The 13,870-nt window shown below is 41.0% G+C and overlaps 2 protein-coding genes across 4 annotated transcripts in view; one reads left to right on the top strand and one right to left on the bottom strand.

Annotated features, from left to right (window-relative positions):
* Positions 1 to 1,208: 1,208 nt before the first annotated feature.
* ghsra (growth hormone secretagogue receptor a) lies at positions 1,209 to 4,567 on the bottom strand. The gene is made up of 2 exons (XM_020042304.2): positions 3,275 to 4,567; positions 1,209 to 2,968 (listed from the first exon to the last, which is right to left on the bottom strand). Exons 1-2 carry the CDS (start codon positions 4,134 to 4,136, stop codon positions 2,655 to 2,657), a joined length of 1,176 nt encoding a protein of 391 aa, XP_019897863.1. The 5' UTR covers positions 4,137 to 4,567; the 3' UTR covers positions 1,209 to 2,654.
* A 795-nt stretch (positions 4,568 to 5,362) lies between these two features.
* Positions 5,363 to 13,870, top strand: part of pld1a (phospholipase D1a) — a 31,097-nt gene continuing 22,589 nt past the window's right edge. Inside the window, exons 1-2 of one of the 3 annotated variants that reach the window (XM_010886219.2) lie at positions 7,623 to 7,785; positions 13,019 to 13,024. The gene's annotated coding sequence lies outside the window, so the exon portion shown is untranslated. Of the gene's footprint in view, positions 5,458 to 7,622; positions 7,786 to 13,018; positions 13,025 to 13,870 lie in introns of those variants that run through there. The other 2 variants (XM_010886218.3, XM_010886217.2) reach the window with 2 other exon arrangements.

Raw genomic sequence — 13,870 nt, 5'->3', positions numbered from 1 at the left:
AATCACCAACCCCTTTCAAAATGTTCCGTTTGAATTTTTGTTTACTTTTAAAATTCTTTAGATTTTTCTTGTCATTTGATTTTGTTGTATGTGTAAATAAAGCTGGAAACGTCAGATTTAATGTGTTTTCATTTCAGGTTTTAAGGCAACAAAATGATCACATTCTACACACTGTACGTGTCCAAATATATAACAGGTATATTGACCAAAGGTGACACCTTCTAAATAGCAATTAAGGACTACATGACAAAAACGTTTGGGCCACAGAAATGATATGAATGCCCTGTTGCTTAATATAGCATAGAGCTATGATTAACTTTTTCTACCTGCAATGGAAGTTCACAACCCCTTCCACAAACGCACGCAAACACACAATTTTTTGTGTGCCCTTTTCGGAAATTGAATCAACTTCTACCTAATTCACTGTTGATGAGTGAAGCCTGCAACCTCCTCTTGTTCTCTCTAACCCTCTTGTTCTCTCTCTTACTGTACCAATTTATTTTGTTCTCTCCACAAACATCTTCGCTTCTTGTTCTTTCTCTTTTATACAGCTAGGACTGTTCTATTAGGTCAGGCGATTTGAATGTTATCATTGGATTGAATGGGTGTTATCAGTGGTTATCAGCCTCATAGATATGGGTCAGAAGGGGCCTGCTAGCCTACTGGTAGGCTCAGAAGGCTGTTATCATCCATTCGCATGGTTAATTTAGTATTTAGATAATTTAGTATTGACAAAATTATCACAGTTTAAAGGCTCTCATTTTAATGGTCTTACCTGTAGCAGCGACCTGAATTCGTCTGAGATTGGATCTGGAGTCTTCTCGTGTATTTATCTGTGATTAACCATGTGAATGGATGATAACAGCCTTCTGAGCCTACCAGTAGGCTAGCAGGCCCCTTCTGACCCATATCTATGAGGCTGATAACCACTGATAACGCCCATTCAATCCAATGATAACGTTCGAACCAGGTGATCAGGTGCACAAACGGCATCAGATAAGACAAAAAGATTCTTTGAAAATAAAGATCAAATTGCATTAATTATTTGTTGAGTTGGTCACACCAGCCATAAAAGATAAATGCCTGTGGCATACCTGTGTGTGTGTGTGTTTGCACAGACATAAACCCCTCAGAGAAGACAGAATATAGCTGCTTATGTTTGAAATAATGACACATAAAAAAAATTGAATTCTTTTAATCTCCCAGAATTTGTTTAAAATAAGTTGGCATGGCAACCTGATGCTATGAATTAATTGCGTTTTGACTACATTGGCAATCTGTGGATCAATATGAAAATACATGATGGTCTTGTTGTCATTTTGAAATATACAGTATATACAGGCATAATACATATGATCATAGAATTAACATAAATACCTATTTAAGCATTTCTTTTATTTGGTCTGAGCAAACATGTAAAATGTACAAAGTATTTTTTTCCCAGGCCATGTTTGTAGTTATAGAGATTCAAATATTTTATCCATTTTATTTACAGAGATAATATTCTATACATATTTGCAGATGGTTTCTGTAGTCCATACTTTATGGCTTTATGTCCATTTCAGAAAGCAGGAGTACGTGCAACTGGTGGTGTAGTATTTTCATATAGTATAAGCCAAGACTAAGGCAGGTAATCATTTATTAACAATATACATTCCTTGCCCATACGCTGCTAGTTCTGAAAAACAAAAGCATACCTTTAAGGGGATTGGCTTTGGTAGCAGTTGTATATTTTTATAAAGTAGCCTGCTATAGAACAATCCATAAGTTATTTAATAATTGGAATTTGAATTACTGCTTAAATATTGCAATGCAGTTTCGAAAGAACTTAGCCCTGAAACAGATGAGATTGGTTGCTAAGCTGCTATTTACAGTGTAAGGCGAATGGTCTAACTAGCCAACTACACATGATCAGAGCAGAAACACTGTTACCTATAGCTACACAAACACACTCAGACTCACCTAGTCACAATGTGAATAAACACTCACACACCCAGTCATTCAACATTAACACACATACACTAACACAACCCATTACTAAATACACACAATCAACACACACACGTCCCTTTTCTGTCCCCCTCTTATAGGGGTACAGAGAAAGACATCATAATCTACAGTGCTTTTCTTTGTCATCCAGAATACAGTTCACGTATAAGGCAAGCTGAATAACTGCTTTTTGTTTATGTTTGTGAGTGTAAGGTGTGATTTGTAAAAAGATTTGTGTTAGTTTAAAAATCTGTTACAATGCACATTTTTGCCTATAGTGTTGTTCTTTTCGGTGACAGAATTAATAGTTATAAAACATTTTCTTGAATAGCTTTGTCTGTGTTTGATGGGTGGGCAGTGACACAAAAATAACAGCCTTTTTTAGAGTCCTTGAGGCAGCCAAAGAATGTCTGATCCGGCCAGGGTGGACTGAATAAACGTCCACAAATAATCAATTTCCATTGACATCATGCATTAGGCGATGCTCATTTTGATGAGGACAAAGGATTCTTTGATTGTCTGCAATAGTGCCCGTGGAGTTCAATCAACCAGAGAAAGCAGAGAACACCGACGAGAAACACACGGAAAGGTTGTTAACAACAACTACAGATCGAAGTCCGAAAATTATATTTTCTAGCCCCATTCACCCTCCGAATTCTCCACAGTTACAGGCTGACTGTGGATTCTGTCCAGGCGGGTGAACTCTCTCCTTTGACAGTGCTGGCTGTTCTCCCCCTGGGTGGTTGGGTCTCCTGTAGACCAAACAGCTGGGCAGCGGCTGACCGGTACTTCCTAGACATGGTGTTATAGAGGACAGGGTTGATGGCAGCGGAAAGGTAGAAGAGGACGGTCGAGACAAGGGAGCAATACTGAGTGATGAGAGACCAAATAGGTGAGGAGCCCTCGGAGGAATGTGACATGAGGTAACGCTGCAAATGGAACGGGAGCCAGCACAGGACGAACGCAAAAACCACAACAGCTGGAGAGAGGGAGGGAGAGGAGGCAGATAATTAATTTTCGTAACATTAGATTTCTCCTTTTAAGCCAATAATCTACAGCAACTTCATTTTAGCACATATTTGAATAATTGCATGGTTATGGGACAAAAATGCAAATGTAAAAAAGTAATGCGTAAAACATGCGTTATGCATAATATGCGTTGAGTATTCATATAATTCAATTGTTAATACTACAGACATCCATAGCATAGCTTTACGTGATAAAATATAATTTTGAAATCAAGCAACAACTTTTAAAGTAGGCCTAATGACGTATTTTAGCCTACCCAACATCTTCACAGTCTGTCTGTTGCTTTTATCCCTGTGTGCTACGTTGGCTCCAATATTGTTCTCTCTCCGTCTCTTCCACAACCTTCGTCCAATTAAACTGTACACCACTGTCAAACAAAACACCGGTAGGAAGAAAAACACAGAGCTAACCAAAGCCATTGCGGCTAAAAGCCCGGACTCAACGGCGTACTGAGTGGTTTTACACTCACTGGTGTCTATCTCTATCTCTCTTTCTGTCCCAACAGCACTCACAGTGACAGAGTTTCCCGCAGCTGGGCCAGTTTCGTGCTCCACTCCTACTAGAATGAAGACAGGTCCCGCGCTTAGCAGTGACACCAACCAGAGAAAGAGGATGAGCGCACGGACGCGTCGCTTGGTAACCAAGCGTTTGGCGCGGAGTGGGAAGCAGATGGCCAGATATCTTTCCACAGAGAGAGCCGTTATATTTAAAATAGTTGAATAAGTACAACATTCACTAACGAACTGAAACAGTTTACAGAATGTATCTCCAAATCTCCATGGTCTGTATTTCCATAACCGATACAGATCAGGGGGCATACATAGGAATATCAACAAGTCTGAGACCGCCATGCTACATAAGTACAGGTTAGTGGTAGTTCTCATGTCTCTATACTTAGACACGACCAATATAGTCATTACGTTGCCGGTAACTCCCGCCAGGAACAAGAGCGCACAGGTGATTGTAATTCCCATTAGTACGGGGATCGGGAAAAGGCTTTCGGAGTGCACAGGATCCCGGTCGCTCCCATTAAAGTAGTCGGTCAAGTAATGTTCCAGCTCCCCCCAGCTGCAGTTAATGGGAGAGAGGCAATCAGTTCGGTTGGGCCTGAAGCGCATGCTGCCGGCGGGTCATTCACGCGGCTGGGGGTCCTCCTTGGGGCTGCTGGCGCGGTGCTCTTGACTCCCCATGTTCTCAGGTCTTGTTACTGCGCGTTTGAGTGCGTTTGTGTGTGTGTGTGATCGCGGATGCGTGTGCATGCGCTGGCGCAATGGAACTGACTGTTATACCAACCAGCCTTAGCTCTGAATCCTATATTTTAGAAAAGTCTCGGAAGGACTGTAGAACATGAACCTTCCCACCTTGTCCACCATTTAGCATGCAACATGTTATGACTTATGAGAAGTAGCTTAAATTATAGACATGTTATTAACTAGTCCAATTACAGTAAACGTCGTGAAATAAAATAGAATTTGAGCACCTTGAGCACATCATATAATAATGAATGAAATATGCATAGGATCTTCTATCCCATCTAGTACAGATGAATAAAAAAGTAAAATGCATGTTTTAAACTGGCCGAACAACATGTAAGAAAAGACGAGCTTTTAAAAAACATGTCCCAAAAGTGTCCCTCTTTGGTTCTTTCTCAGCTCCTATGCGTCAAATAAAAACACGGTAACCGTGGAGGCCGTAGACACCGTAGAGCGCGTGAAGGTGAGTCAGGCTTTGGTGATGTGATACCGAAATGCTCCTTCGCCAGCTCAGCCCAGAGAAACTGGTAAACAATCAAAACATCAAAACAACATTAACAATGCAGTGAGTCTGTGACATTGAATATTCTGGAGAGGTTTCAGAAAAGCAGTCCACATTTCTCTCTATTTCTGCTTTGTCCAGATCAATGAATACATGTCCTCCTCTGTGATTTGATGTGAAATCTCCCAAGAGAAAAAAACTATTAAATATGACACATTAAATTACATCACATACATTCCCGTGTCCCAATCATTTCTTTCGGTCTGAGTGCGTCATCACTGAATGAAGTAGAAACTGTCACAATGGAAAAACTCAGGCTTTCTGTACCAAGAGGGGTTGAGGAGGGAGGAGTGGGGAGGGGGGTGGAGAGAGAGAATGGGTGGGGGCTTTTCGGGGGGAGGGGTCATATTTGTTGGTGTTACTTAGATCTAGGATGCCACCTAATGGTTAAAGCAGAGCGGTTTGTGTGTGTTGTGTTTGTGTGTGTGTGTGTGTGTGTGTGTGTGTATATTGTAGTACTAGAGCACTGCCCTTTGTTCTGTACAGTGAACCTAGACTAAGACATTTATGATCACGCTCAAGTATGCAAACAGACAGAGAACACACCTTAGATGACGGAAAGAAGTTCAGATGTCTGATCAGTAAGAGCAGCGGTCAGAGACCCACCATTTTTCACCACAACAGGTACTTTACAAGTAATGTGTGTTCATGTGTGTTTGTGAGTGTTACTTTCATACGTTCATTTTGTATGAAGTAGCAGCGCTGACCAATTCATATTTTCAATGACCAAAAATATTGTGTGTGATTAATCAACCAATATTCTCAATTATCATGACATGTGTGGTTATAAGTGTTGTTACTTCTTTAGTTAAATGTGATGACTGTAAGTCACTCTTGATAAGATTGTCTGGAAAATGACTTAAATGTAAAAATGTGAATCATAATGTGCTTCGGGTATATTCATCCCCTTAGGGTGTGGTGTAGTGCCCTGATCGAAGTCTCAGTCATAAATATCCCCACACAAAAATTCAGATAGCTCCATGTCATGGTACATTTTTAGTGCCGAGCAGGTTCATTATAGACTCAAACTTGGTACAAGGCAATGGAAACAGACCACTCCAAACCGTTTCAGTGGCTGGTGTACATGCTCAGGGCTGTACCTGAAATGTTTTGCTGTTACACAAGACGATTGCTGAGAGTTGCTGGGTTAAGTACACCCAGCAATCTAGTTGAACTAATTTATCAGCTTGTTACCTGGAAGTAAGCAGATAGACATTATGAAACCCAGAGCACATCAAGTGGAGGGTTTGATGGGGACGGAGTTTGGTGGAGTGTAGGGTTTGATGGGGACAGAGTTTGATGGAGTGGAGGGTTTGATGGGGACAGAGTTTGATGGAGTGGAGGGTTTGATGGGGACAGTTTGATGGAGTGGAGGGTTTGATGGGGACAGTTTGATGGAGTGGAGGGTTTGATGGGGACAGTTTGATGGAGTGGAGGGTTTGATGGGGACAGTTTGATGGAGTGGAGGGTTTGATGGGGACAGTTTGATGGAGTGGAGGGTTTGATGGGGACGGAGTTTGATGGAGTGCAGGGTTTGATGGGGACAGAGTTTGATGGAGTGGAGGGTTTGATGGGGACAGTTTGATGGAGTGGAGGGTTTGATGGGGACAGTTTGATGGAGTGGAGGGTTTGATGGGGACGGAGTTTGATGGAGTGCAGGGTTTGGTGGGGACAGAGTTTGATGGAGTGGAGGGTTTGATGGGGACAGTTTGATGGAGTGGAGGGTTTGATGGGGACAGTTTGATGGAGTGGAGGGTTTGATGGGGACAGAGTTTGATGGAGTGCAGGGTTTGATGGGGACAGAGTTTGATGGAGTGCAGGGTTTGATGGGGACAGAGTTGGATGGAGTGCAGGGTTTGGTGGGGACAGAGTTTGATGGAGTGCAGGGTTTGATGGGGATGGAGTTTGATAGAGTGGAGGGTTTGATGGGGACAGAGTTGGATGGAGTGCAGGGTTTGGTGGGGACAGAGTTTGATAGAGTGGAGGGTTTGATGGGGACAGAGTTGGATGGAGTGCAGGGTTTGGTGGGGACAGAGTTTGATGGAGTGGAGGGTTTGATGGGGACGGAGTTTGATGGAGTGCAGGGTTTGGTGGGGACGGAGTTTGGTGGAGTGCAGGGTTTGATGGGGACGGAGTTTGATGGAGTGCAGGGTTTGGTGGGGACGGAGTTTGGTGGAGTGCAGGGTTTGGTGGAGTGGACTGTTTAGTTGGGGGGGTAGGTTTAGTACGGGGGGGAGTTTGGTGCAGGGGGGTCCGGAGGAGGGATGGGTTTGATGTGCTGTACACCTACATCAAATGTGTTATAAATATATATATATTTTTAACAACATTTGTGTGTCTAGTTAAAGACAAAAATACACAATGTGTTATTTTTTAAATCTATTTTAAGGACTGTGTGTTTGTGTGTGAACGGCTTGGTTATATGTAAGGCTGATGTGAAGATGTTAATGCCTAACTCGAAATGTGTCTGTTTTATGTTTTTGTTTGATTACGTGGTCTGAAAAACAAGCAAGCAGAAAGACCAAAGGAGAGGGATGTAGTGAGTATGAAAGAGGGATTGACAGGGAGCGATGTTTTTCTCTGTGTTTTTTGTCTGAATGGTGAGACAGTGAGAGGAAATTCTTCTTCATCCCTCCCCTTACTTAAAGCCCGCCAATCTGTCTCAGATTCCAGTAGCTTCACCGAATGAAAGCATGCAGTGGGAGTGGCTGACTTTTTATAACTTGCTGATTGGTTTAGAGTATGAAAGCCCCTCCTTGAGGAATTGGCTTCTGGGAGTTGTCTCCACACTACACTTATTCATAGTACATACACCGTTGTTCGCAAGAAGAGCAGTACACTGAGTCTGTCAAATGTGTACAGAGTGTTTGGTGTGTGTATAGCCTACTGAGTTGTCTAGAAGGACTGGCCAAAATGAAAGTCCAAATTAGGACAGCAAGTCCACATGAGCAGGTCAGTAAAGTTCTCTCTGTCTCTCTTCCGTCTCCCTGTTTTATATTGGTTTCCATGAAGAAGTAATGTTTTATTGTGTGTGTCTTTGTGTGTGTGTGTGTGTGTGTGTGTGTGTCTGTGTGTGTGCATGTGCGCCTACACTAAGGATGTCTTTCCCACCGTTGTGGGAAAGCTTGTTGCTGCCTTCTAAATGTCTGACAGTTGCCGTATAGCTGGAGCAGTAACTGTTGCCTCCTGTTCCTCTCTCCTTCTCTCCTTTTCCTGTCAAATATTCCTCTTTCCTTTACTCTTTTATTCTTCTTTCCTGTTCCTCTCTTTTCCTCCTCTTTTATTCCGCTCTCCCATTCTTCTCTCCAATTCCTCTATCCTATTCCTCTCAATTTCCTCATATCCATTCCTCTCATTTTCTTCTGTCCTCTCTCTTTTATTCCTCTCGCTCCTTTCCCACACTATCTTTTTCCTTTAACTTTCTCCCTTGGCAATTTCCTCTTCTCTCTCTATTGCCCCCTCTTTTGCCCTCTCTCGCTCTCTCTCTCCCCTGTCTCAAAAATTCTCCTAACAAGTGCTATGCATGTGTTGTCTTTATTGCCAGTGTGATTAGTTTATTGGTTGATTAGTTGAAATAGGCGATATCTTATGACACAGTTTATGATTATATTATTGACACATTACACAGGGAACCACGCTGGGCTCTCCTCCTATGAAAACATATCTTCCATGAACTCTCATTCTTTCTCTCCCCCTGTCTCTCCCTCTCTCTCCCTCTCTTCTTTCCACTTCCTGTTTCTGTATAAACTCAGCTAGGTTGCATAAGTTCCCAGAGAAACTAGAAATCCTTTCGAGTCCGCAGTATGTCGGATATCACCTTAAAAATCTGCCAGTAGGGGAAACAGTGAGTGCTATTACCATTTTGTGGCTTGCTTTGAAGTGGGTCCAATCCCAGTTCAACACAGTTAATTACAAACCATAGTGGCCAACAGGGAGAATCTCATGAAAACCATTTAAAAACAGTTTAACAAATGATGTATTTGCAAAAATGTAGTATTATTCCAAGGACAAAGATATCGTTTTTGAGTGTCTTATTCAAAATATGTTTAAAAGTTTTCCAGCCTTTTTGACATTTTCACACCAAGTTCTCATTACCGACATTTCTTGGATTAAATGAATTGGTCGTTTCATAAATGTTTACACAAAAAGTGTTTCGTTAGTTTGTCCGTAACGCATAACAATTGTATAATAGCTTAGGTTTACATCAAACTATAATTTTATTTTGTAGAAACATCTTAGGACATGTATCTCAATACTTTAACTCATTTGAAGTTCCGGTAAAAATTCCCAAATTATTTATATCACCCACAATGGTGTTATTCTGTTACATTCCTCCACCCCTTTGCCTTTCTCATCAACTGCTAAAAAGCAGTTCACTCAAATAGTGAAAAGGACTGATTATTCCTTGAAATAACTGAATAATATTTTTATTTTCAGTGTTATGTTTAACTCTTTATATTAAAGATACTATCCGCCATTTCTGGACTCTGTTTCTAAAAGTGGACCTGTCGAGCCAAAAAGGGCCCCGAAATTGTGTACTATGTCATGTATGTGCCAATTTGGGCCCCATGTCATCAGAACCGATTGCATCACAACCACTTGCTTTCAAACAATCACCAAATGGACCCGTCGTTAACTCCACCCCCTGCCCTCCGTTTGTCCGTTCACGTGTTATTTGCGCAAGTGTCCCAAATCTCAGCAGGCGAGAATGATCAAAGGTGTAGGGGACGAATCAGACCCTCAGCCCCTTTGAACGAATGTGCAATGATGCAGACTGTGCCAGCAAGCAGCTAGTCAAGTGGAATCCTTTAAGAAGAGCAATGTTAAAATAAATATTTATATACTTGGGATTTTCTGCAGTATTTATCATTTTCAGGAATCTGTGGGTATCTGATAAAAAAAATAAAAGTATTATAAATAGATTCCAGTGACAGTATGGCGTGGATGTACAGTGGAGGAGCAGTGGAGGAGAATATATATTTGGGATGCATTTTTGGATACAGTATGTGAAACATTTGAATGCAGTAGATTTCTTAGAAAATATATTATTTGGCTACCTTTTATAAAGGTACCTGTATTCTATGGTTCTTTATTTATTTAGGAATCCTTGGCTCTTAACCACCACTAATTACTGCATAACTGCATTGATTTTAATGGCTTAACTTAACCTGAGAGGTTGCATTCCACCTTCACTTTGGTGCAGGCTTATCTTTCAAATGAAAAGTAAAGAAACTACATGTTTACCCTGTAGAAGTGTCTCCTTTACACTCATGTGAAAAAGTAAATCCACCCTTTGGAAAGTTGGATATCTGAGCAAAATTCTATTCATATTCAAAGGTGTACCGATTTGAAGTGTCTCCTTTACAGTCATGTGAAAAAGTAAATCCACCCTTTGGAAAGTTGGATATCTGAGCAAAATTCGATTCATATTAAAAGGTGTACCAATTTAACAAGTCACACAAAAAAGTAACTTTGAAAAATGTATGCAGTTAAATTCAACAGAAACGCAGTTTCCTTACACAGAAAAACTTAGTCCAACCCAACCTCAACATCACATAAAATGACTAAAATTAGAACATGTTGAATCCAAAACATGTGCAAATTATTAGAACATTTGATTAGAGAGTAACTTAGAAGGCTCCAGTCTTCCTTAAAGATTAGAAATTGGTCTGGTTTGGTCTTAACCATTTTCATTTGTGGTAAAGCAGTATGCCAAGATCAAAAGACCTAACCAAGAAAGATTATTAGGTTACAAGGCAGTTTTCAAGCAATTCAAAGTGCATCATTCTACTGTTTGACGGATTATCTACAAATGGATTTTCCAGACTACTAGCCATCTACATAGGACAGGTCGTCCCATGCAATTCAGCTTTAGAGTTGACCAAAAGAGCCTATAAGAATCTATAAGAATACCCAGATAAAATCAAAGGATTGAAATGCCTCTTTACACAATTAATGCTGAATTGTATTAGTCAACTGTCAGAAAGAGATTCCATAAACAAACCATTGCCTTTGAACAGAAATATGGCATACCAACCATAAAGCATGAAGGCAGTGGTATTTTAGTTTCGAGCTGCTTTCCTCTTTCAGGTTGGCCAGGTGTGCTGGGCCAGCTTGACTCAAATATGAATTCCATATTGCACCTGAGAATCTGTTAAAAACCTGAAGCTGAACCAAACATTGATGTTGCAGTAGGAGAGTGATCCAAAACACACAAGCAAATCTACAAGAGAATGTCTCAAAAAGAAGAAATGGAGGGTAATGGAGCTTCCTATTGAAATATGGGAGGATTTGAAGCTGGAAACTGTTGAAGCAGTACTGCATAGAGTGGACAAAAACTCCCAGTCGATGTAAGGTAAAATAACACTACTTTGCTGGGTGAGTATTTTCTTCTTCACTTCAGAAGAGAAACCGTGATATCTTGTTATAGTGTGGCAGGTAGTTACCTCTGGTTGAATGACTAGGCCTGGCTGGCCTGGCTCTCTTTCTGCTTTCATCAATCATTGATTTCCAGGGTTATTTTTGTTGCTTTGGTACTATTATATAAGTATCTGGTGATTTTCTTTCAAAACTTTTAGTACAAAACTCTAATCTGACAGATTTCGCTTACATTTGGTCTGTAAACATCTTTTAAGTTGTTGTAGAAATATAATGAGTTCACTGGTTAAGTAATCAAAACATAATATAGTGTCATTCTGTGAAGTCATTGTAACAATCAGTTAGTCCAAGAACAAACAATGTAAAGACACATGTTTCAAAATGACTGTTTGAAGGGCTGAAATTAACCTGTTACAATATATTAAATAGTTTTTCACATTAGGCAAAACTCTTACTGTACATTACTTATCAATTGAATTTCTATAAAAAACCCAAATACAAATAGTAACAAATAATATCAGAAACAAATGAAAGAAATGTCAGTATTTAGCACACGCTACACTAATTTGTGTTAGTTTGTCTGTCTGCATTTGGCCATGATGTCTTGTCCGCGTCACAATGAATACCTTTTCATGAATCTAAACGTGACATTGGTCACCAGTGAAGTCATGATACGGCTTTTCCACAGGCTGAAGGAGGGTGACAATTTCAGGAAAATGGTGGTCATAGACCTTCCACCTTCATAATGAAAAAGGAGATTTATGGGGCAGGTCTAGGGTCAGGAATCAGGGATTGTCCCCAAACCATTCCTGAATCGCCTCTGAATGGTGGAACCAAACACTATCATCCACAATTCCATTGAGTTCAGTGAGGTGTGCAGTCACAGCATTGTAAGACCCTAGCAGGGGCTTATGTCCTACCACCCTGTCTTCAGATGGCTTCACATGGATATGTTTCCCCCACGTAGTCCAGGCACTTGGACAGTTGCTCACTGGCCATTGATATTGTGCCCACACTGCCAGGTTTTGGACAGGTAGAAGCCTGCATTGTCAACAAAGATGTATTTGTGATGATTTACAGCAGCTCAGTTCGTAGTTGGACCCTGTACAGAGGCTCTCTGATTTCAGCCTCTGCCTTCTTGAAAGACATTGCCAGTGTTTACATGGCGTTTCTATGTCTGACAGGGTTGGTAGGATATGTTTGTGTGTGTTTGTGTGTCTGACAGTTTTAGTAGGTTATGTGTGCGTGTTTGTTTGTATGTGAAACTGTTGGTAGGATGAGTGTGTGTTTGTGTATGTGAAAGTTTTAGTAGGATGAGTGTGTGTTTGTGTGTCTGACGGTTTTAGTAGGCTATGTGTGTGTGTGTTTGTGTGTGAAAGTGTTGGTAGGATGAGTGTGTGTTTGTGTGTCTGACAGTATTAGTAGGATGAGTGTGTGTCTGTGTGTGTGTGTGTGTGTGTGTGTGTCTGATAGTGTTAGTATGTGTTTCCTCAAAGAAGTACAATCAAGCCTTGTGTTGCCGTCAGCCGAACTCAGCTCTGGTGATGATGACGATAACCCTTCCTCTCCTCTCACTCGCTTTCCCTCACTCTCTCTTAATCTCCCTCACTCTCCTTCTCTCTTTCCCTTCCTCTCTTTGTCTCTCTTTCCCTCCCTTCCTCCCCCCTCTCCTTCTCTCCAGTGTGTGTGAATGATTAGATAATGAACAGCTTTAGTGTGGGCAGAGACAGAGGTCTCACAGACCACTTTCTTACTCTCTCTCTCTCTCTCTCTCTCTCTCTCTCTCTCTTTCTGTCATCTGTGCCAGGCTGAGGTAAGCACCACATTGACTGCAAATACCATGTTGTGGTGACACATTTCCTCTTGCTTCTTCTTTTATGGTGTTTGTGCGTGTGTGTGCACGCGTGTGTGTGGGTGCGTTTGTGTGCTTGTGTGTGTCTGCATTCCTAGATACCTGTCCTGATTATATCCCGGTGTTGGTCCTTCTTCAGGATTGAGTTACAGTAGAGGGCATGAAATGCATGCGCTTGTGTATTTGTATGACTGAAGCTATAATGGAATGAAGTGGTGGTCTGTTTTCACCACTACATGCACTTTGTCAATGTGTATATGTTTGCTTTATGGGCCAGGTCTGGCCCATCATTGGGATTAAAATAAATGCTTAATCCCAATGATACTAACCTTTGAATAATATATGTTATTAGTATCCTGTCCTGAGGATTTCTTTTGCACACTTGAATGCACACTTGAATGAGTGGGAAAAGTTATCTATAAATAATAACAAACCAAGGAAGGAGATTGATTGGCTCCTTACAGCAGCTGATATTTATGTTCTCTCCTATTGGTCAAAATACATCGTCATTACATCCCTGGACAGGAAACAGGAAGTAGACCATATTCCATCAAAAGAGAGGAGAGAGATAAAAAGCTGTTATTCCTTTTTCTCTTCTTCTCTCCCACTCTATCTCCCTCCCTCCCTCCCTCCCTCTCTCTGATCCTATTTATTCTAGGATTGAGGGAGGTTTTATCACACTGTATAGGTTGTAGTAGCCATGTTTAAAGATTTTGGCCATGGTTTTAGAATGGTCAACATTTTAGCACCTTTAATCTCCAAATGTAGCTCATTTAACAATACGCCTCCAAGAATTTCCTATAAAAT

The sequence above is a fragment of the Esox lucius genome, chromosome 22 (genome assembly GCF_011004845.1).
Source record: "Esox lucius isolate fEsoLuc1 chromosome 22, fEsoLuc1.pri, whole genome shotgun sequence".
Classification (NCBI taxonomy): domain Eukaryota; kingdom Metazoa; phylum Chordata; class Actinopteri; order Esociformes; family Esocidae; genus Esox; species Esox lucius.
This window is presented reverse-complemented; position numbering and strand designations above follow the sequence as displayed.